We start from the raw sequence: 21386 nt of genomic DNA on the forward strand, positions 1-21386 counted from the left end.
GATGACGCAGGTTCTATTTTTAAGAGGCCAATGAGAGCGCTCCGGCGGGGGTCACGTGGACCGGGAAGGTTACTTAGTGTTACAGCTTAAGCGAGGAGGAGCGCATCAAAGGAAAAGGCAGAGCGCGTGCGCGTGCGCAATAGAGGCGGAGGCAAGCTTTGGGGCTGGGTCCGACGCGAGGAGGAGGAGGGGGTACGCGCGTGCGCGCACACGCACAGTATTAGCCTGCTGCTGCTGTTGCTGCTGCTGCACCGGGATTAGGTCTCAGTCTCTCTCTCGCGCGCGCTTCCTTTTCCTTGTATTACGCGGGGGAAAGCAGCACCGGGAGCTGCCGCCGTTGCTGCTGCATTAGCAGCAGCAGAGGAGCCAAAGGCGGAGGAGGGCAGAGGAAAGAGGCAGGGGCCTGCCTTGCTTGGCAGCCGCTGCTGCTCCTGGTGACGGTGCGCCGGGGCCGCGCAATGCACCTGCCCGCACCTGCCGCCGGGTAGAGAAAACAGCCAGGCCGTGCCGGGCGCCCTCCTCCTCCTGCGAGCCAGCTGCTGCCGGGTGCCCCATGGGAGAGGGAGGAGGACGACGGCGACGACGACAAGGGGCTCTGGCAGGAGGCCGGCCCCGCCTGCTTCCTTGCCCCCAGGATGCCTCCTGCGCCGCTGCCGCCGCCGCCGCCTTCGGCCTGAACTAGGAAACAGACGGCCTCTGCATCTTCTCCAGCCCCACAGGCTGGTCCCCTGGACGTGGGGAAGAAGAGGAGCCGCTTGGCCTGGGCGCTGCCCCTCCAATCCCTTGGACCCCGTGGCAGATCTTGAGGGGTACCCCCTGGGCTCAGGCTCCTGCGCCCGGATTGTGCTTGGAGCTGTTTAAGGCAGGTTGCTGTGGAGGGGGGTGCCCCACTTTCACCTCAGCAAGGCACCAGGTTTTTTGGGGAGGTGGGCCTTTGCAACAGCTGGGAAAAGCCACCTTTGCAGCCCCAGAGGCCTCCTTGCACCACAACTTGGGGGGGGGGTTCGTCCTCCATGCTCCTCGCTGGCATTCAGCTCCTCTTGGCCCTGAGTCGTCCAGCCATGGCAGCCAAGTAGGCCAGGAGTCACGCTGGAGGTGAGCCCCCTTGGGCTTGGACGCGCCGACGAGACCCTGAGCCAAGGACTCGGACCGCAGAAGGAGGCCCCGGCCTGTGTCATGGGGCGGCTGCTCCTGAGGCCTAAGGAGACGCCAGACGCCGTTGCAGGGTACTAAGGGCACCCTTCCTCCCCAGGGCCCTCCTGGCATAGACTCACAGCAGTGGGGGCTCGCCTGCCTGCCGACATGGAGACCAAGATCCCGCCTGCCGTGACCCCCACCAGCCCCTCCTCCCCGGGGCTGTCCCCTGTGCCGCCCCCGGACAAAGTGGACGGCTTCTCCCGCCGGTCACTCCGCCGTTCCCGCCAGAGGCGCTCCCACAGCTCCTCTCAGTTCCGGTACCAGAGCAACCAGCAGGAGCTCACGCCTCTCCCTCTGCTCAAAGGTGAGTCCCCAAAGGCCTGCCTCCACACCTGGGTCCTTCTAGCAGGGAGACCTGCCACAGAATCATTGGGTGGGAAGAAGCACCCAAAGTTCATCTAGTCCAACCCCCTGCAATGTGGGAACTGCCGCCAAAGAATCCCTGACAGATGGTCAACCTATGTTTAAAAAACTCCAGTGAAGGAGAGTCTGCCATCTTCCAAGGTCCAACATCTCTTACTGTCAGCAGAGGCCTGCCATAAGCACAGGGGGTGGGTGTTAGTTGGGGGACACACCCTAGACTAGCAGTTCTCAACCTGTGGGTCCCCAGATGTTGTTGGACTACAACTCCCATCATCCCAGAGCTCTGGCCTTGCTAGCTAGAGGTGATGGGAGTTGTAGTTCAACAACATCTGGGGATTGAGAAAGGCTGCAGAAAGCTCTGTGTCGAGACTTCCTCAATCTTTGGTTTGGGGATACCGCCTCATTGCTGAGCTTTCAAGAGATGCCATTACATCTGGATCTTCGTTTTGGTCACCAAAAATGGGGTTTGGGTGTACCTATTCATTTTTATAGATTCAGTACATTTGTTGCACTTTCCTTGCAAGGAGCTCAAGGTGCTGTGCTCAGTTATCTGCTGTCTATCCTCACAACAACCCTGTGCGGTAGGGTTAGGTTTGAGAGACCACAACCTGCCCAAGCTCCCCCCGTGAGCTTCATGATGGAGTGGGTGCAAATTCTGGTCTGCCCCAGGTCCTGGTCTGACACTCTAACCACTACACCACACAGGCTCTTATCTTGAGCTCCAGGAGGGTAGCCCTGGTTTCCTGTTGCAGGGAAGGGCATCTTCACCTCAACGAGAGCATTGGGCTTGGCCCTGGCCAAACGCAGGCTCAGAGCTTTGTGGCGAAGCTCTCCTGTGGTCTCTCTGCTTACTTTGGAATCACAGCTTTGAGCAAGAGGCAAGCAAAGTAAAATGCAATTTGGGGAACAATATTCATCATACTTGGAGCAGTCATAAACTGCAGGTGTGTTTGGGGGGCAGGGAGTGGTGCCCATGTTCAATGTCCTCATGTGCATCATGCTCACCACCACCCTTTAGTCCCCAACCTTCTCAGAGTCTCATGGGGAAGGTGTGCAGGGAGCTTCCACTTGTGATCAGGCAAATGCAACTGGAAAGCCTTGTGGGCCATCCCCCGCTTACCATAAAACCATAGAACTGTAGTGTTGGAAGGGACCACAAGGGTCATCTAGCCCAACCTACTGCAATGCAGGAATTTTTTGCCCAACGTGCATCTCAAACCCCCACAACCCTGGGATTATGAGTCTCATGCTTCAACGGAGCTAAAGGCATTTTCATTTGCATGGGGATCATTGGGGGCTGAGTGTGTGGGGTGGTGGGCACCGGAGTGTTGGGGGCATGTCTTGTGTGGCCACACAGGTGAAATTTGCATGTTCAGGCAAATATGGCTTTCCAGCAAGGTAAGAAAGCAAAGCACCTGCAGAAGGTCCCAGGTCCAGTCCCCATCTGCATCTCACAAGTAGGGAAGGTCCCCTGCTTGTAACCCCAGGCAGCTGCTGCCAGTCAGCATGGATAATCCAGATGGACCCATAGTTTGACTGTCTAGAGCAGCTTCCTTTGGACCTCTGGCTGGAGTGATGCGGCTGCTTCTTGGTGGTGAAAGCCCTTCTTCACGCAGCGCATAGTCACATTGTGGAACTCGCTCCCCCAGGAGGCAGTAATGCCCACCAACCTAGATGGCTGGGGAAATCCATGAAAGATCAGACTGTCAGTGACTGCTAGCCACGATAGCTATGCTCTGCCCTCCACAACTGAAGGAAGCAATGCTTCTGAACACTGGATGCTGGAAGCCACAGGAGAGAGTGCTCTTGTTGCTTGGATCCTACTTGCAGGTTTTCCATACGAGCCACTGTAAGAGCAGGATACCAGACCTGGTGGGCCGTTGCACTGATTTGGCAGGCTCTACTGATGCTCCTCAGTCCTCCTTGGGTACCACTTTGCAACTGAGAGCAGCCGTCGGGAGTTGTCCTCTCTCCTGCCACTCTGGTATTGTTGGATGCAGCCAGCAGGCCAGGCCAGCATCTTCCACCCCTTCTGCATCCTCCTCCTCAGCTGGGGAGGCAACCCCAAGCATCCTGCCTTCTTCTGTAGCCATGCTCCATCAGAAGCGCACATGGAGTCCTTGTGCCACTAAGTAAGCTCCCATGGGAGAGGACCACAGCTCAGACGTGCCTATACAGGCAGAATGTCGTGGCTCTTTCAGCTAAAAGTCAAGTCCGCAAATGATGGGAAATGCCCTTCTCGGCCTAAGACCCCTGAAGAGTTGCTGTCTGTCAGATATGGACAGATGTCTGACCCAGTATTAAAGCAACTTGCTGTGTTCCCATCCTGAGGATTTCTGTGTCCATCCAGAGAATTGCCCACTCAGGGGCCTGCCTTTGGGGGTCTGCAGCGGCCAGATAATGGGGAGGGGGCAGAGTTCCAGGAAGTGCTGAAATTGCAGGTGTGTGTTAGAGGGGACCTTAGTCCCCATACCTTTTGGGGCAGCCTCCACCACGCCCTGTCCTCACAGGAGGGAGCCATGATTTGACTAAAAAACGGGAGGGAGTTGGTGGGTTGCAAATAAACACATAATAATGCAAATAGCGCAGATTAATTTCTGTTGGTGAGCTCAGAGTGGCCTTCAGCATGGATAAAAGCAGCCGCAAAATACATTGCAAATAGGCAATTAGCTAAAATCAGCAGCGATGAAAACAGATGATGCATTAACTCAGTGGGAAGCATTGTAGAATCGGGCAGAGTTTCGTTAGCCACCCCGTTCCCCTCAAACACTGGGCCAGGCCTTACTGTTGACTTAATTGAGGCGGAGTTGCAACATCAAGAAAGGTTTCCTCTATGCCAGACTGGAGTGTCCTGCTGGCTTCTCTAGTAGAGGCATCTTGGAATGAGGAAATGCCATCTTTATTTATTAATGGTATTTCTTGCCTGCTCTTAAGGTCCCATGAGCTAAAATGCAATCACAGAATAATGAATCATCAACAAACCATAAGACAACAGAAGCACAAAACATATTCAACTAATAGCACCCTTTACAGGAGAGACAACCAAAAATTCATATCTTGCTTCCAAAAGTGGGAGGCAGAGCAGCCAGCCCCACCCCACCCCTTAACTGACTGCAATAGAAGCTGTTTAAACGCCCTGGGTTTGGTATCCTTCAATCTGGTTAATTTATTGGCTTTTCGCCCTAACCTTCCTCCAGAAGGAGCCCACGTTAGCTGTGCAGCATCAGATTTATACAAAATTTAAAACCACTCTGCTGCAGATGCGCTTTTACCCTGACTTTTGACACTTGAGATGCATATTTATTTATACATGTTTATTTTTAGGAACCCACCTTCTATGATTTCGTATTGCTTTAAACTGTCCTTAAATGTTTTAATTATTGTTACGCACCCTGGGCAGGGTGAATAATTAATAGTAATCATAATAAAATGATAAGTGGGAAATGGGAGTGTCTGGCCGCATGCTGGGCCGGGGGCAGAAATGGCTCTCTTCGACTGCTCTCCATTTCCTGGTCTTGAATGCTGCTCAGTTTCAAAATACATTTTAGACTCCCTCTTTCTCCACAGGCATAAATATTTTTTTACTTTGGAGACAAAGCTAGAATAGGTTCTCAAGTCTTGGGAGATGCCCATTGCATTCGTCTAGGCAGTCCCCCCTCCAAATATTCCTGCATCCTTACTGATCCCAGAACTCAGAGCTGCTCATCATCTCTGTCTCCGGATGCGGCTGATCTGCCTTATGGCTGCCATGGTTACAGTTCCCAGGGGGATTCCCAGGGCTGCTTCTTGCCCCAAGGGGTAAGGAGAAGAGGCAGCAGCAGCAGTATGGTTTGTGTGCCTGAGTCTTGCTTATTAGGGTGCTTTTATACTGCCCTTCAGAGGCACACACACACAACTGTTACAGGACAGTTTACAGCGAAATAGTTGACTGAAACAGAATCCAGCCAATCAAAAAGAATTCACGTCAAAATACCTGCATAACTAAATATAATAGCAGCATCCTGCTTAAAACTGACTTCAGCCTTCCCAACCCTCCACCTCCAAGATCCTGATATTTTTTTGTTAAGTAACTGCTGCATTTCATCCTTGACTTCCTGCTCTCCTGGGGCACTCTTGGTGCTTTCCAGGTGCTCATCAGTTCACCAATGCCTCGTTTCCCTGTTTTGGAAATGGTTGCTCTTGGCTCCTCCTGTTGTTTTTAAATATCATCATGGGAAAAGCACCCAGTCTGGCACCTTCTGGAGTGGGCCCAGCTCCCTGTCAAGGAAAAGGCTGAGGTGGGGTCTCTAGGATGACTAGGCCAACTTGGGTGGCAGGCTTGGTTAATTTTGGAAGGCCGAGCGTTTGAGTGTGCCACTCCACTCTTGACCTCGCACAGGGCTAGTGTCTTGCGGAGTTTACTGGTGCCTGCAACTGAGGAAATGGCTTATTGGTGCCACAGCCAAGGCGTTAGAGAGCAGGCATTGCTGACTCTTAACTCACTGATGGGCACAAGTGACAGGCAGCTCCGACTTGCTGAGGTGGTCGTCCCCAGAGAATGACGTGAGTTTTCTGGAAATTTTGGGATAGGAATTTTTTCCCACTGCACTAAATCACTGGAGATCTGATTTAACCCGTTTGTTTTTAAGAAAAAAATTACGCAGTGTTCAATTTTCTATGCTATATAAATACAAAGCCTTTTCAGGTGCATTGGAAACAAAATGTTTAATCTAGGGAAAGAATTCAGTAAAGCACCACTTAATGCGGTTTAAACATGGTGGTGGAAACTGTTTTTGTTGCAGTACTTGGAAATAACTGGAGAAAAAATGAAAGGAAAAACAACCACCTTGGTTTCATGAAGAGCCATAACACAGCAGTAGACCATCTGCCTTGCATGCAGGATATCCGAAGTTCAATCCCCAGCTGCGTCTCCAGGTGGGGCTGGGAATGCCCCCTGCTTATAACCCTGGAGAGTGCCTGCTAGTGTCCTGAAGCACATGGGCCCATAGTCTCACCTTGGAGAAGGCAGGTGGTTCCTATGTACTGCTGTCTGGAATTATGGGTCTTGCAAGGTTGCCACTGGGGGTCTCTGGGTTCTGGTCTGGCCTTGCCACTGTGCCCCCGCTTTCTGAATGGCTGCCCGGCCAGTGTCAGGGGGATGCATCTGTCAGAGGCCACATCGGCAGGACGGCCAGGCTCCTCCTTGCGCAGATGGCAGGCGGTTCGGCCCTGTGAACCCTCCAGGCTCTCTGCTCGGTGCTGGTGGCAGTGGCAAGGGTTGGGCTGGCATGGGGAGCCTTGTTTGCCCTGCACACCCAACCCCTGGTCCTGCCTGTTGCATGTTCCCTGGGCTCCAGCAAAGGTCACAACCCCACTGATGTTCTGTCTGTGGAGTTGTGCTTTCTTCCTCCAGAGCACAATTCAAAGTGTTGACCTTTAAAGCCCTAAATGGCCTCAGTCCAGTATACCTGAAGGAGCATCTCCACCCCCATCATTCTGCCCAGGCACTGAGGTCCAGCGCTGAGGGCCTTCTGGCGGTTCCCTCCCTGCAAGAAGCCAAGTTACAAGGGAACCAGGCAGAGGGCCTTCTCGGTAGTGGCACCCGCCCGGTGGAACGCCCTCCCACCAGATGTCAAAGAGAAAAACAACTACCAGACTTCTAGAAGACATCTGAAGGCAGCCCTGTTTAGGGAAGCCTTTAATGTTTAATAGATTATTGTATTTTAATATTCTGTTGGGAGCCTCCCAGAGTAGCTGGAGAAACCGAGCCAGATGGGTGGGGTATAAATAATAAATTATTATTATTAGTAGTAGTAGTATTAGTATTAGTATTAGTATTACCACCTTTTGCCAGCTCAGGTTATTTGTCCACTTGCATCTCCAGAGTTTCAGATGGGTCTCTCCTTCCCAGCCCTTCCTGGGGGTGACATGAACCCTCTGGGTGCATAACAAGTGTCTCCCCACCCTGGCCAATGGCCTTTTCCTTACAAATAATTAAAACAGAGCAAAAATGCACATAGTCTGCTTTTTCTCCACCACTAAGCAGCTGCAACTGGACCGCACCAATAGATTATGGAGAAGGGGGCTCTGATGTGTTGGAGGGTGAGACTGGCCAGCATGTTTGAGCCCCAGCACCTCTTGCGCCAGCACCTGCTGAGCCCTGTGTGTGTGGTCCCTTCCTCCCCCCTGCAGATGCTCCTGTCTCAGAGCTGCACGATCTCCTGTGCAAGAAGCTGCAGCAGTGCTCCGTCCTCTTCGACTTCCTCGACTGCGTCGCCGACCTGAAGGGGAAAGAGATCAAGCGGGCAGCCCTCAATGAGCTGGTGGAGTGTGTGGCCACCAACCGTGGCATCCTCATTGAGCCGCTCTACCCTGAGATCATCAAGATGGTAAGCAGGGAGAGGAGAGGGAAGAGGATGGGCTCCCTCACCACACAAACAAGCACAAGCAAGGAGGCTCAGTTGGTTGCTGGTCACTGGCAGCAGCCAGGGAGGCTGCATTGGTTGCTGGCAACAGCCAGGGAGGCTGAAGGCTAGGAATGTGTTTTGCCAGCTTGAGCAAGAGACCCCTGGCACAGATTATGACTCAAGGGGAGGCAAAATGACCTCCAGTTAGGGATGGATGGAGCACTCTCCAAATCTTTCCTGTTCCTTTTCTGCATTTAATGTGTATGGGTTAGCACACAGACACAGTGAAAAGTAATAATTTAAAAATAATGGCTTTCTGGACAGAAGTGTTGACTATTATGCAAGCAAGTACAGGCTATTATCTCCCTCCTTTTACTTCTCTCTGAAGTTAATAGTAGGGTGCCAGGGAAGATCTCATAACAGTGCCATTGCAGCTATGGGCACCATGTTGGCAACCCCTGTGAATGATCTCATTGCCCTTTCCCTGAGATTCTTTGGGCATCTGGCTGGTCCCTGTCAAAGCCAGAAGCTCGAGGGGTGTATTTTTATTGGGGGCAAGGGTGTACCTTGCTTGAAGTGGTAACCAGTCTGTATAGCAGGCATAGGCAAACTCGGCCCTTCAGATGTTTTGGGACTACAACTCCCATCATCCCTGACCACTGGTCATGCTAGCTAGGGATGATGGGATCTGTAGTCCCAAAACATCTGGAGGGCCGAGTCTGCCTATGCCGGCTGTATAACTTGGCTGATTTCTTCTCTCCTCTCTCTACAGATCTCGGTCAACATTTTCCGGACGCTTCCGCCCAGCGAGAACCCTGAGTTTGACCCCGAAGAGGATGAGCCCAACCTAGAACCCTCGTGGCCACATCTCCAGGTAGGACTCCTCCGTGGGGCTGCCTCGTGTGGGCATGTGTCATTTTGCCTGCATGGCAGAAAAGTAGTGGGTGCAGTCTTAGCCACCTCCACCCCTGGCTTGCTGGTGGATGCCTTAAACCAGTGGTTCCCAAAGTGGGTGGTGGGTTAACTTGCAATGGCAAGTGGTGGGGGGGATGCTAAGAGTCAAGAGAGCAGGGGGGGGGCGTGTGCTGGAAGTATAAATGACTATCTGAAAAGCTGATATCACCAGATTGAGGTTTTTGTTGAATTAATTAAACTAAAATAGTTTTAATTGGGATTAACAAATGTGCAATTAACTGTGACTGTGCCTGCCTTTAATTTTATTGTGCTATTATCTTTCTTTGTGGGTTGGGCAAACTGCTATTCTGAAAAATGTGTTTGATAGGGTAAGGGGGCACCAGGGATAAATTTATGGAACCAAAGGGAAGGTGGCCTAAATTTGGGGGGAGCAAAAGTGCCTTGGGGCAGGCGGGGGCAGGGAATTGGAAGAATTTTTGGTGGTGATTAATGGTTCCACCTCTCTACCTCTTTCCAGCTTGTGTATGAATTTTTCCTCCGGTTCCTCGAGAGCCCAGACTTCCAACCTTCAGTCGCCAAGCGTTATATAGACCAGAAATTTGTATTGCTGGTGAGTGAGAAGGAGCAAGAAGGCTGAGCAAGGGAATGTGTGTGTGTTGTGTGTGTGTGTGTCTGGGGCAGCAAAGCCAAATTACTGGGCATCGAGTGCGAGTCTTCTTCGCAAGTGGGTCACAAGCCATGCTCCTTCTGCAGTGACTCTGTTGTGGTACTGCAGAGAAATGAGGCTGTTTCAACTTCCAAAACTCCCGTGGAAAACTTTTCTGTTCCATCAAACTTATGTGGGCAATTGAGAATGCATCTTTTTGTAATGGCTGATGGTCTCTGATTCTAAAACTTTTTTTGTGTGTTTGCGTGTTAATTATATACAGACATCCTTGTCATAAACTTCTTTGACATTTTTTAAATCAGGCAGCAACACATAAATATTTTTAGGCGTAAATAAATAAGACATGGCCAGGAAGGAGCTGGATGCCCTCCTTGGAAACTGGAGCCCAAATAATAATAATACAGTGGTACCTCAGGTTACAGACTCTGCTAACCCAGAAATAGTACCTCGGGTTAAGAACTTTGCTTCAGGATGAGAACAGAAATTGTGCTCCGGTGGTGTGGCGGCTGCAGGAGGCTCCATTAGCTAAAGTGGTGCTTCAGGTTAAGAACAGTTTCAGGTTAAGAACAGACCTCCGGAATGAATTAAGTACTTAACCCAAGGTACCACTGTAATAATAATTTATTTATATGCCACCCATCTGACCGGTTTGCCCTAGCCATTCTGGGCAGCTCCCAACAACAAAAGAGTAAAATCACAATACAAGCTTGGCTGCCCTCTGGGGCACCTGGTTGGCCACTGTGAGAACAGGCTGCTGTGCCAGGACCCCCTTTGGACTAACCTTAGGCTGTGCACATGACTCTGCTTGCAGAAGGCAGCAAGCTAAGTCACCGGCATCTCCCACTCGTGCTGGAAGCTTGGAGAGCCTCTGCCTGGTGTTCAGTAGAAGGCCCAGGAAACTCTCCCGGAGTTTCACGGGGGACGTTCCAGGCTCATTTGCTCTGACTCCTCCTCTCCCCTCTCCCTTTCCTTCAGCTACTGGAGCTTTTCGACAGCGAGGACCCTCGGGAGCGCGAGTACCTCAAGACCATCCTCCACCGTGTCTATGGCAAGTTCCTGGGCCTGCGTGCCTACATCCGAAAGCAGTGCAACAACATTTTCTTGCGGTGAGTTCCTCTTTTCTCTGCTCCACCCCAGGGTTGCTCCGCATCCTGGCCTCCTGCAGCACAGGCTTCTCTCCCCGACACTCTGCCCACCCAGTGTGGTCAGAAGCAGTTGCTCAGGTCTCGCTGCCAGCCTCTTTTCTGGCCAAGGAGGGGATTTGCAGGTGGCCTGCATCCGAACGTTGGAAGGTTCGGAACATGTAAAAGAAAGTATCTTCTCCCTAAATCCCCTTTGACACATAAACTACAGGATAAGGATAACTGTGACTTTAAAGATGAATGAGAACCTTTTACAAAGTACCATATTTTCCGCTCTATAAGACGCACCAGACCACAAGACGCACCTAGTTTTTGGAACAGGAAAACAAGAAAAAAAATATTCTGAATCTCAGAAGCCAGAACAGCAAGAGGGATTGCTGCGCAGTGAAAGTAGCAATCCCTCTTGCTGTTCTGGCTTCTGGGATAGCTGCGCAGCCTGCCTTTGCTCCATAAGACGCACACACATTCCCCCTTACTTTTTAGGAGGGAAAAAGTGAGTCTTATAGAGCAAAAAATACGGTACTTAAAGAAACAACAAAGTGAACTGGACTCCTTGGCAGGTTTTGAATAAATGCTCACAAACTTTCTATTGACAATAACCAGTCAGATAAATTAAGGATTTATACAGTTTTGTAACATGCAGAGAATAGCATTTGTAGAGAAACCAGAGATTGGAGCTGAGGGAAGTCAGGGGGGGAGGGGAGGGGGTTATTTTATGGGGGGAGGGGGGAAATGGGGGGGTCAAGGATGATATGTAATAAGATAATATGTTTTGTTTAAATTCTTAATAAATTTTTTTTTAAAAAAAGAAAGTATCTTCTCCACACAGCCCAAAGTTAAACTGTGGAACTCCCTCCCACAGGAGGGAGTAGCCTAGACGGCTTTAAAAGAGGATTGGGACAGATTCATGTAGAATCATAGAGTTGGAAGGAACCTCAAGCGTCCTCTAGCCCAACTCCCTCCAAGGCAGGAATATTTTGCCCAGTGTGGGGCTCGAACCCACGACCCTGAGGTCAAGAGTCTGATGCTGTACCAACAGAGCTAACAAGGGCTACCAGTCATGATGTCTGTGCCTCCACAGTCGGAGGCAATAATGCTTCTCAGTACCAGTTGCCAGAAACCACAGGAGGAGAGAATGTTCCTGTGCTCAGATCTGGCTTGCAGGATTCCCTTGGGTGGCCACTGTGAGAACAAAATGCTGGACTAGATGGGCCACTGGCCTGATCCAGCAAGATCTTAAGTTCTTACCCATGTGGTGAGAGCCCATTCAGGGGGATAATGTAGCCTGCTGTCCACTAGAGGGCAGGATGACCTTGTCCTGTGTTCTCCCTTCATTCCCTAGCTGGGGACTCCCTCACTTTTCAAGCTAGCAGATAAAGAACAGAAGCATATTCTGGGTGGTACAGGAGCTGCCAGACCCAAGGGATGAGGAACCCATAGCCGTTCAGATGTTGTTGGACACCCAACTCCCAGCAGCCAGTATGGCCAATGGGTGGGAGTTGTAGTCTAGCAACACGCAGTCGATAGAGCACAAGACTCTTAATCTCAGGAGCCCCACGTTGGGCAAAAAGATTTCCTGCATTGCAGGGGGCTGGACTAGATGACTCTTGGGGTCCCTTCCAGCTCTTCAATTCTAGAATTCTGTGGTAGGAGAGGCTCACTCTGGTCTGGTGCCCTGAATACCCTTCCTGGGGGCCAACTTGACATCACAGCACCCTTATAATATAATAATAATAATTTATTATTTATACCCTGCCCATCTGGCTGGGCCTCCCCAGCCACTCTGGGTGGCTTCGAACCAAATATTAAAAACAATACAGCACCAGACATTAAAAACTTCCCTAAACAGGCCTGCCTTCAGTTGTCTTTTAAAAGTAAAATAGTTGTTTATTGCCTTGACATCTGCTGGAAGGGCGATTTCTAGCTGGAAAGAAGAGGATCCAAGCAGAAAGTGGCAGTGGAGTTCTGCCTTGTGGTGCTGCGATGTGATGTGTTGCTGTTGTTTGTTTATATGCCGCCTTTCAGCCGAAAAGGCTTCTGAGCCAGCTCACAAGAATAAACTGACAGCAGTATACAGGCAGATACAAATGCAAAGCATTTCAACTATATTAAAAACCCAACATGACTCTGTTCCTGACAGAAAAGCCAGGAACAGTCCCTGCAAAAAAAATGTTAAGTGAGCCCGTAATGGTGCGGTGGTTAGAGTGTTGGACTCTGGGAGAGATTTGGGTTCGAATCCCCACTCAGGCATTGCGAAGCTCACTGGGTGACCTTGGGCCAGTTGCTCACTCTCAGCCCTGGCCTACTTCGCAGGGCTGTTGTGGGGAATTAAAGAGCAAAGGAGGAACCACGTGAGCCGCCTTGAACTCCTTGGAGAAAAAGCTGGGATGTAAAAGCAATAAATAAAAACGAAGAATACTTCAGCAGCCCCTTTGCCTTACAATGGTCCCAGGCGGGGTGGGTGGGGTGGGGCGGGGCAAGGCTGGTGGAAAAGCTGGTGGCCGTGATGATGATGTGATCCCTAACTCTCCCCTGTCCCACCCCCAGGTTTATCTACGAGACGGAGCATTTCAACGGCGTGGCGGAGCTCCTTGAGATCCTGGGAAGGTAAGCACCTTAGGACATGGAGGACGGGCGTCAGCCGGAGCTGCACCTTCCTGCCTCTGTTGAATATTGAGGGGCCTCTTTCCTTCCCTCCTCTCCCCTTCAGCTTCTGCCATGCACCAGCTGGGCTCCTTCCTGGCTGTTGCTGCTTCTGCTGCTGTGGGCGGAGCAAAAGGGCAAGACGCTGAGTCATCGGAAGCTCAGCCATGTGCTCCGTCACCCACGACTCGGGAGTCTGGGTTGCATGACAATACAGTCCACGAGATGCCACAAGCTCACGCTGTTTTTATTTTGCCACATTCTGAGATTTAAATGTTCTTGTTTGATCCACTTCACCTTCATCGCACTGGTGACCATTTCCTTTCCCAAATACGTAGAAGTACTTGTTAAACGACAACAATGCTTAGGCTGTATTCGTATTCTGTGGGGGCTGTACAATGCTCTTCCTTTGGCTTCGTCTCCTGCCTCTTTCTTACTTCCCCCTCTATAATTTTTCCCTTCGCTTATAATTAAAAATATATATAATAAATTAAAAGGAAGGGTGAGATGTCAGAATTTTAACAAATTTAAATTACATTTCCTGTAAAGTCCAGGGAATTTGGGGGGGGATGGATGGAGAGGCAGAGGAACTGTAGTGCTGGTTTCTTCTCTCCCACCAACCTTCCCTGCCAGCAATCAGGTGTTGAAGATGGGAGTTGAGGGCTCCTCTTTCTCAGAACTACTCAGGAGAAAAGGCAGGGGTGTCCCTTCCTCTGTTTGGGGGACGGCAGCATTCCTAACCACTCCCTCCCCCAGTTTTCTTTTTATTTGTTTATTTTGCTGCAAAAAATGTATATGCCGCTTTATCACAAAAACTTCAAAGCGGCTTGCGAAAAAAAAAAAAAAACAATTACCGAAAACAATTAAAACATCCCAAAGATTTAAAGCCAGCAATAAACTAAAAACACACATCAGCATTCTGCATATCTGGGCAGGCTTGTCTAACCAGAAATGTTTTCGGCAGGCGCCAAAGAGTGTGCAGCGAAGGTGCCTGCCCGATGTCGCCATCAATAGGCAGGGAGTTCCGAAGTTGTAGGTGCCCCCACACTAAAGAGATCGGTTTCTTGCAGTTGTGGAACGGGTGTCGCACGGCACCGGCTTTGATGCCTCCCACTGTGTTTCCTCCCTCCCCTCCCCTCACCAGTATAATCAACGGGTTTGCTTTGCCCCTGAAGACGGAGCACAAGCAGTTCCTGGTCCGGGTCCTCATCCCGCTGCACTCGGTGAAGTCCCTCTCCATCTTCCACGCCCAGGTGAGCCTCACTCTGCAGGGAACCCCCGCCTCCCTTGGGGAGGGGGGTGCGCCTGGGTATCCCCGAGCTCTAACCTCTGACCCTTGACCCCGCTTTGTCTCCCGCAGCTGGCTTACTGTGTGGTCCAGTTCCTGGAGAAAGATGCAACGCTGACCGAGCATGTGAGTCAGGATTTGGCCATGTGGGGTGCTGGTTGTGGGGGGCAGCAGAGCAGCAGGTGGCGGGGTGGGGGGGTGGGGAGAAAACCCAAGTCCCATGGGCAACAGTTAAGGGAGTACCAAACAAAAATAATACAGTGGTACCTTGGGTTACATATGCTTCAGGTTACATATGCTTCAAGTTACAGACTCCGCTAACCTAGAAATAGTGCTTCAGGTTAAGAACTTTGCTTCAGGATAAGAACAGGAATCGTGCTCCAGCGGCGCGGCGGCAGCAGGGGGCCCCATTAGCTAAAGTGGTGCTTCAGGTTAAGAACAGTTTCAGGTTAAGTACGGCCCTCCAGAACAAATTAAGTACTTAACCCAAGGTACTACTGTATTATTATTATTATTATTATTATTATTATTATTATTATTATTATTATTATTATTATGATGCCAGTGCCAGGATGTGTGTCTTAACATTTCCACCTTTTGACCTCTCTCCTCACCCTCCCAGGTGATACGTGGCCTTCTGAAGTACTGGCCGAAGACCTGCACCCAGAAGGAGGTACAGAAGGGTCAAGTGGGGACGAGGGTGGGAGTGGAGGCAGATGGGGGAAGCCTTGGTGCTGTTGCCCCATCTTGGCCCAGTGGCACCTCCCAACATATTCTGCTCACCTTTCCCTGCTCGTCTGTCCACCCAGGTGATGTTCCTGGGAGAAATCGAGGAGATTCTGGATGTCATTGAGCCCTCTCAGTTTGTGAAGATCCAGGAGCCCCTCTTCAAGCAAGTGGCTCGGTGTATTGCCAGCCCCCACTTCCAGGTGCTCTTGGGGCAGCGGCAGGGGGGTGGGGTGAAGGGTGGGGAGGTGGGGCCAGAGCTCATTTAGCTGGGGGGGGGGGTTCACTATTTTTCAGATGGTGGGAGGGCACACTGATACCTCTCTTCCATGAAATTGTCCAATCCTCTTTTTTAAGGCTCTCCAACTTTGGTACTTCCTCCTGCAGGAGTGAGTTCCACAGTTGAACATTGTACTGCATGAAAGACAACGACCTTTTATCTGAGTCTTCTGACAGCCTCCCTCTTCTAGTTTGTTTGCCGCCTTTCTAAAGGCGGTTTGCAAGCTGAAGAAACAACAAACTATACAGCAGAGATCACACACCTTGTAACAACCTGATCCAATACCAAAAACAAAATCACAATAAAAACGTGCTTTGTTTTTATTTAAGCTGTTTATTTTAAAGCTAACATTCAGTAATCCATTAGAATATAATGGCGCATAATAAAATTAAATACCGGCAAATAATAATTAAGCATAAATTCACTCTTTAACAATTACAGTGAAAAATAACCAAACTATAATCCATAAAAATAATGTGCATAAGATACCACGATACATACGAAACCATGCAAAAGGATCAAATTGGGAAACAAAGACATGCAGCTTATACTATTACTGGATGTCCACCAGTTCTAGTGTTCTGAGTGAGGAATAGAAACATTTCTTCATTCAGTTTCTGGGTGTGACATACTGCGTGAAACAGCTTGGAAGAAACTTTGAATTTTTGTACATAGGGGGGCACTTTATTTGAGGAGAGCCTGCTGGAGCTCTCACCTCTTGCGGTTTCCAGCAACTTGCATTCAGGAGCATTGCTGCCTTTGACCGTGGAGGCAGAGAGTAGCCATTTTGGCTAGTAGTAGCCTTCCTCCCCTCTGAGCCCTCCTCTCGCTCCAGGTTGCAGAGCGGGCTCTGTATTTCTGGAACAACGAATACATCCTGAGCCTGGTTGAGGACAACTGCCACACGGTGCTGCCCACCATTTTCGGCACCCTCTATCGCGTCTCCAAGGAGCACTGGAACCCGTAAGTGGCTGCCTGGGTTGGGGTGCCTACAGGACCCCTGGGGTGAAGGTGGGCCAGTCCTGCAGTGTCCCTCTGCCCCCAGTCACCAGCAAAGCCTCATTGCTCCCATTGCCCAACTTTGGGGAAAGGCCACAGGTTTATATCCTGCCCTGTATCACTTTTATTTATTTATTGCTCTTATCTTTGGCGCTGTGGGTTAAACCACAGAGCCTAGGACTTGCTGATCAGAAAGTTGGCGGTTCGAATCCCCGCGACGGGGTGAGCTCCCGTTGCTCGGTCCCTGCTCCTGCCAACCTACCAGTTCGAAAGCATGTCAACGTGCAAGTAGATAAATAGGTACTGCTCCAGCGGGAAGGTAAATGGTGTTTCCGTGCGCTGCTCTGGTTCGCCAGAAGTGGCTTAGTCATGCTGGCCACATGACCCAGAAGCTGTACACCGGCTCCCTCGGCCAATAAAATGAGATGAGCGCTGCAACCCCAGAATCGGCCACGACTGGACCTAATGGTCAGGGGTCCCTTTATCTTTTATCTTTTGCTCTGAAGAGCTAAAAGTGGCAGACATGGTTATTCCCACCTCGTTTAATCCCCTACTACAACCTTGTGAGGTAGGTTAGGCTACCTGAGAGGCACTGACGGAGCTCAAGGTGAGTTTCATGGCTGAGCGGGGATTTGAACCCCGGTCTCTCCCAGGCCCTAGTCTTAGGCTCTAACCACTCCACCGCACTGTCTCTCTTTAAGTGTAAGGCTGGGCTACAACTTTCAGGGCCTCAGTAAGCAGAAGGGAACCCACTATTAGGTTGAAAGATATCCCGCTGTTGACTGATGAGGTGGGGCTGGAGGTGGCTTACCAGTCCTTGGGTGTAATATCTAGATTTCTCTCCCCCCCCCCCCGGCACTGCCACCCTCTTATCCAGGACCATTGTTTCTCTGGTCTACAATGTCCTCAAGACCTTTATGGAGATGAACGGGAAACTATTTGACGAACTTACGGCCTCCTACAAGGTGGAAAAACAGCAGTAAGTGTCTACGTGGCAGACGAGGGAGAGAAATTGCAAGTCTGGGCAGCTTCTCCTGTTTATTTATGAATATTCATTGGGAGCATTTATACCCTGCTGGCTTGGGCTGATGGGATTTGAGAGTCTAGCACCATCCGCAGGGCCCCCACAGGTTCTCGATCTTCTCTGCATCTTTCGCAGCAGCACATGTGAAAGCACAGTATACATAGGGTTCTTCGCAGACTGCCGGCTTAGCATGAGTCAGTGGCGTGATGCAGCAGCAAAAAAAGCGAATGCAATTCTAGGCTGCATCAACAAAAGTATAGTGTCCAGATCAAGGGAAGTAACAGTCTTGCTCTGTTCTACCTTGGTCAAACCACACCTGGAATACAGTGTCCCATTCTGGGCACCGCTGTTTAAGAAGAATATTGTCAAGCTGGAGTAAGGGCCGATGGAGTGACCAAGATGATCAAGGGTCTGGAAACCAAGACTTATGAGGAACAGTTGAGGGAGCTGGGTGTGTTTAGTCTGGAGAAGAGGTTGAGAGGGGATAGGCTGGCTGAAGAGCTGCCACAGAGAAGATGGAGCAAACTTGCTTTCTGCTGCTCCAGAGGGGAGGACCCAAATCAGTGGATACGAATGACAAGGCAGGAGATTCTGACTAACCATTAAAGGATGACTTTCTGAGGGGAAGAGCTGTTTGACAGTGGAAAGAAGGTGGTGGACTCCCCTTCACTGGAGGGTTTCCAACAGAGGTTGGATGGCCGTCGGTCAGGGATTCTGAGATGCTTGCATTGCAGGGGGTTGGACTAGATGACCCTTAGGGGTACCTTCCAACTGTGTCTATTGTTTTATTGTATTTTTAGTATTTTGTTGGAAGCCGCCCAGAGTGGCTGGGGAAACCCAGCCAGATGGGTGGGGTATAAATAACAAATTATTATTATTATTATTATTATTATTATTATTATTATTATTATGTGTACAATTCTACGATTCTCCATTTTCAAATCGTGGAGCCAGAGCATAGCCGTTGTGGCTAGCCATTGATAGCCTTCTCCTCCACAAATTTGTCCAGTCCTCTTTTTAAAGACATCTAGCTTGGTTGCCCTCAGCTGCCTCCTGTGGGAGTGAGTTCCACAGTTTACTTTGTGAAGGAAGCATATTCTTTTTTTCTGTCCTGAATACAAAGCCAAAAAGAACCGTTCTGCCTTAAAAGAACCCAACAAGCTGCAGTTATGGAAAATACAAAGAAACCGAATGGTAATTCGAATACAGACCCCAAATTACAAAACTCTCTTGGCTCACTCCAAACGCCGACCCTTGGAGGACGGCATGCCGTATCATAGAACTTTATAGAGTTGGAAGGGGGTACCCCAAAGGTCATCTACTCCAGCCCCCCTATGATGCAGGAACTGCAACTATTTGCATCCTTCGCAGCATCTCTCATTAAATTTCTCTACTCCCAGGGAACTGAAGAAGGCGAAGGAGCGGCAGGAGCTCTGGAGGCAGCTAGACGAGCTGCAGTTGCGGAAGCTGCAAGGACTGGAAGAGGCCAAGATGAACCGCCTAAACCTGCAACACTCCCTGGCTGTGCAGAGCGGAGGGGCCAGCTAGGAGCCCCCCTCCCTCCCCTGGAGCCCCCCACCCCCTGCCCTCCCCACCCACCCACCCACTGTGGCTTGTGGGAGCCGCCCACCCGGGTGCAGGGCCCGTCCCAGAGAGCCGGACGCTCCCTACCTGCCCCCAGCCAGCCTGTGCCAAACCAGAGCTCCTGCCTTTCGCTCCTCCTGGGGGGGTGGGCTTGGCCCCCACCCACTCACCCACCCACCCACCCAGGGGGGTGACCACGGAGCAGGCCCGTTTGCTGTGGCTGTGAAGCAAAATGGTCTGAGTGCATGGCTATGTTTGCTGGGTGTGGGCAGAAGGAGGCATCGGAGGGGCTCCCCTGCTGGGCTTGTTTTGGGGAGGGGGGAGAAAGGTGGTGAGGGGGGGTCTTAAGAGCTGTGAGGCCAGAGTTTGGGGTGGGGATCTGGTGGGTGGTACCCAAAGCAAGATTAAGCAATAGGCCTCTTGATCCAAAGCTGCCCTCCCCATAGCGGTGGGGCTTTCTGTTTCGGAAGAGTGGGGAGCACAATCAATAGGGGGCATCCTGGTTTTTTGGGGAGGGGCTCCCTGGCTCCCTATTGGGGAGCATAGGGGTGGTTCCCCTCTATCTCTGAGGACCTTGTTCACCAAGGCCTAGTCTGGTGGTTTCAAGCCCTAAACTGCTGCCCCCCTCCCCAAGTGGAAGAGCCGCACATTTCTTCTCTCTCTCTCTCTCTCTCCCCCCTTCTGTCTCCCCACCCCCATTGGCTCAGCCAGAAACGGAGCAGGGTTTCGGGGAGGAAGGGTGGAAGAGGACTTTCCAGAAAAACAGAAATGGCACGGTCGAGGAGGGAGTTGTATGTGTGCAGAGCTGGGCCTATGCATGCTCTCATGGGACGCCGCAGTGGGGGGAGCGCACTGGGGTTCTTCCCTCTGGGTTTAGGGCTGTGGGGGGGCTGGCAGCTGCTTTCCCCCTTCAGCAGTTTATTGGGGGGGACGGTGGGGAGTTTGGTGCGTGTCCCCCTGGAAGAGATTCCTCGCCTCTGGGGCTTTTATAGTTTTCACACTTTTGCATTCTTGGGTGGTCAGGAGTGTGTGTGGGGGGAGGGAGAGAGAGAGAGAGACTCAGGTGCACTTTGCTTAGATTCTCACAGCCCCCTACCCCCCCCAAGATGGAGCGTAGCTCTAACACGTTCCCCGTTCAGCTCCCTATTTCCACCAATTAGAAGGGGAGGGAGGGGGCGATCTTGACGGGAGAAGAGTGTTCAAACTCCTGCACTTTAGAAGGGCTGGTTGTTGCACAGGTGGAAAGCAGGGATGCCTCTGATTATGGGGGGTGGGGGTGGGTAGGAAATGCTTGCTGGGAAATTGAGTTTTTTGGGGGGGCATTGAGGGTCAGGACATTTCAAGGGTAAGCAGACAAGGATGTACCACCTCTCTGCAGGAGGCGGTGGCTGCAATCTCGCTCCTTCTCTCTCAGGTCTTGCGGCGGGTGGGGTGTGTGACAGCATTTGGTCTTGTGGGACTCCGCCATCCCTGACTGGGGCTGGTGGTAGCTGGGAGAAACATCTGGGGTGTTCCAGGTCCAGAATACTAGGGTGCTGTGGTTGTGGTGGCGATAAAGGGGTCGGGGGGGGAGGCCTTGGTTTGCTGACTATATCATTCCCCCTCCACCAAAGGGTTTAGTATCTGTGTGTGGGGAGCGGGGGGGTTTAAAAGCTCCCCACTGCGACCCCTCCCTCTTTGCTCGGCATGATGACCTCAAAACATTATCTGTAACCAGAAGAATAGTCACTGGGTGGTTATTTTGGGGAAGGGGGGGCATTGAGTGTATTACAGTTTTATTTTTTAGCAGAACACTGAAGCCAGTTGGGCACTGTAGTATCTGGGGACACCTCCTCTTCTATAGTCTATTTAGATGCCACACTTGTGTAGTTTCCACAGGGGGGGAGGCCCCGAGGCACCCAGGGGTGGGGTGGGGCGGGTGGGGGGGAGGGAGGATGCTGCAGAAGAGAGCTATTTTGTTGAAGGGGGGCAGGGGCGTCGTCGGTCTTATTTATTAAAAGTTTCGCCCTTGCCCTGTGTTCCTTTTGCTGGACGAGTCTGTATTCAATAAAGAGAAACCTTCCATGTCACGGCTGATTTTGACGTCTGATGTCAGTGGCTTTGGGGGGAGCGCGGCTGGGCAGGTGGCACTGATGCCTCTGAGATCTGAGCGGTGAAAAGAGCTGGGAGAAT

At 51.1% G+C, this 21386-nt stretch overlaps 1 protein-coding gene across 1 annotated transcript; it reads left to right on the plus strand.

Moving 5' to 3' along the window:
* Positions 1 to 122: 122 nt before the first annotated feature.
* On the plus strand, positions 123 to 21283 carry PPP2R5B (protein phosphatase 2 regulatory subunit B'beta). The gene is made up of 14 exons (XM_083477957.1): positions 123 to 1501; positions 7732 to 7928; positions 8719 to 8820; positions 9379 to 9471; positions 10504 to 10634; positions 13218 to 13277; positions 14458 to 14566; positions 14674 to 14727; positions 15224 to 15274; positions 15411 to 15530; positions 16443 to 16570; positions 17484 to 17585; positions 19031 to 19200; positions 21144 to 21283. Exons 1-13 carry the CDS (start codon positions 1303 to 1305, stop codon positions 19176 to 19178), a joined length of 1494 nt encoding a protein of 497 aa, XP_083334083.1. The 5' UTR covers positions 123 to 1302; the 3' UTR covers positions 19179 to 19200; positions 21144 to 21283.
* Positions 21284 to 21386: the final 103 nt, after the last annotated feature.

Source organism: Podarcis liolepis, assembly GCF_965112155.1.
Source record: "Podarcis liolepis genome assembly, chromosome: 15".
NCBI lineage: Eukaryota > Metazoa > Chordata > Lepidosauria > Squamata > Lacertidae > Podarcis > Podarcis liolepis.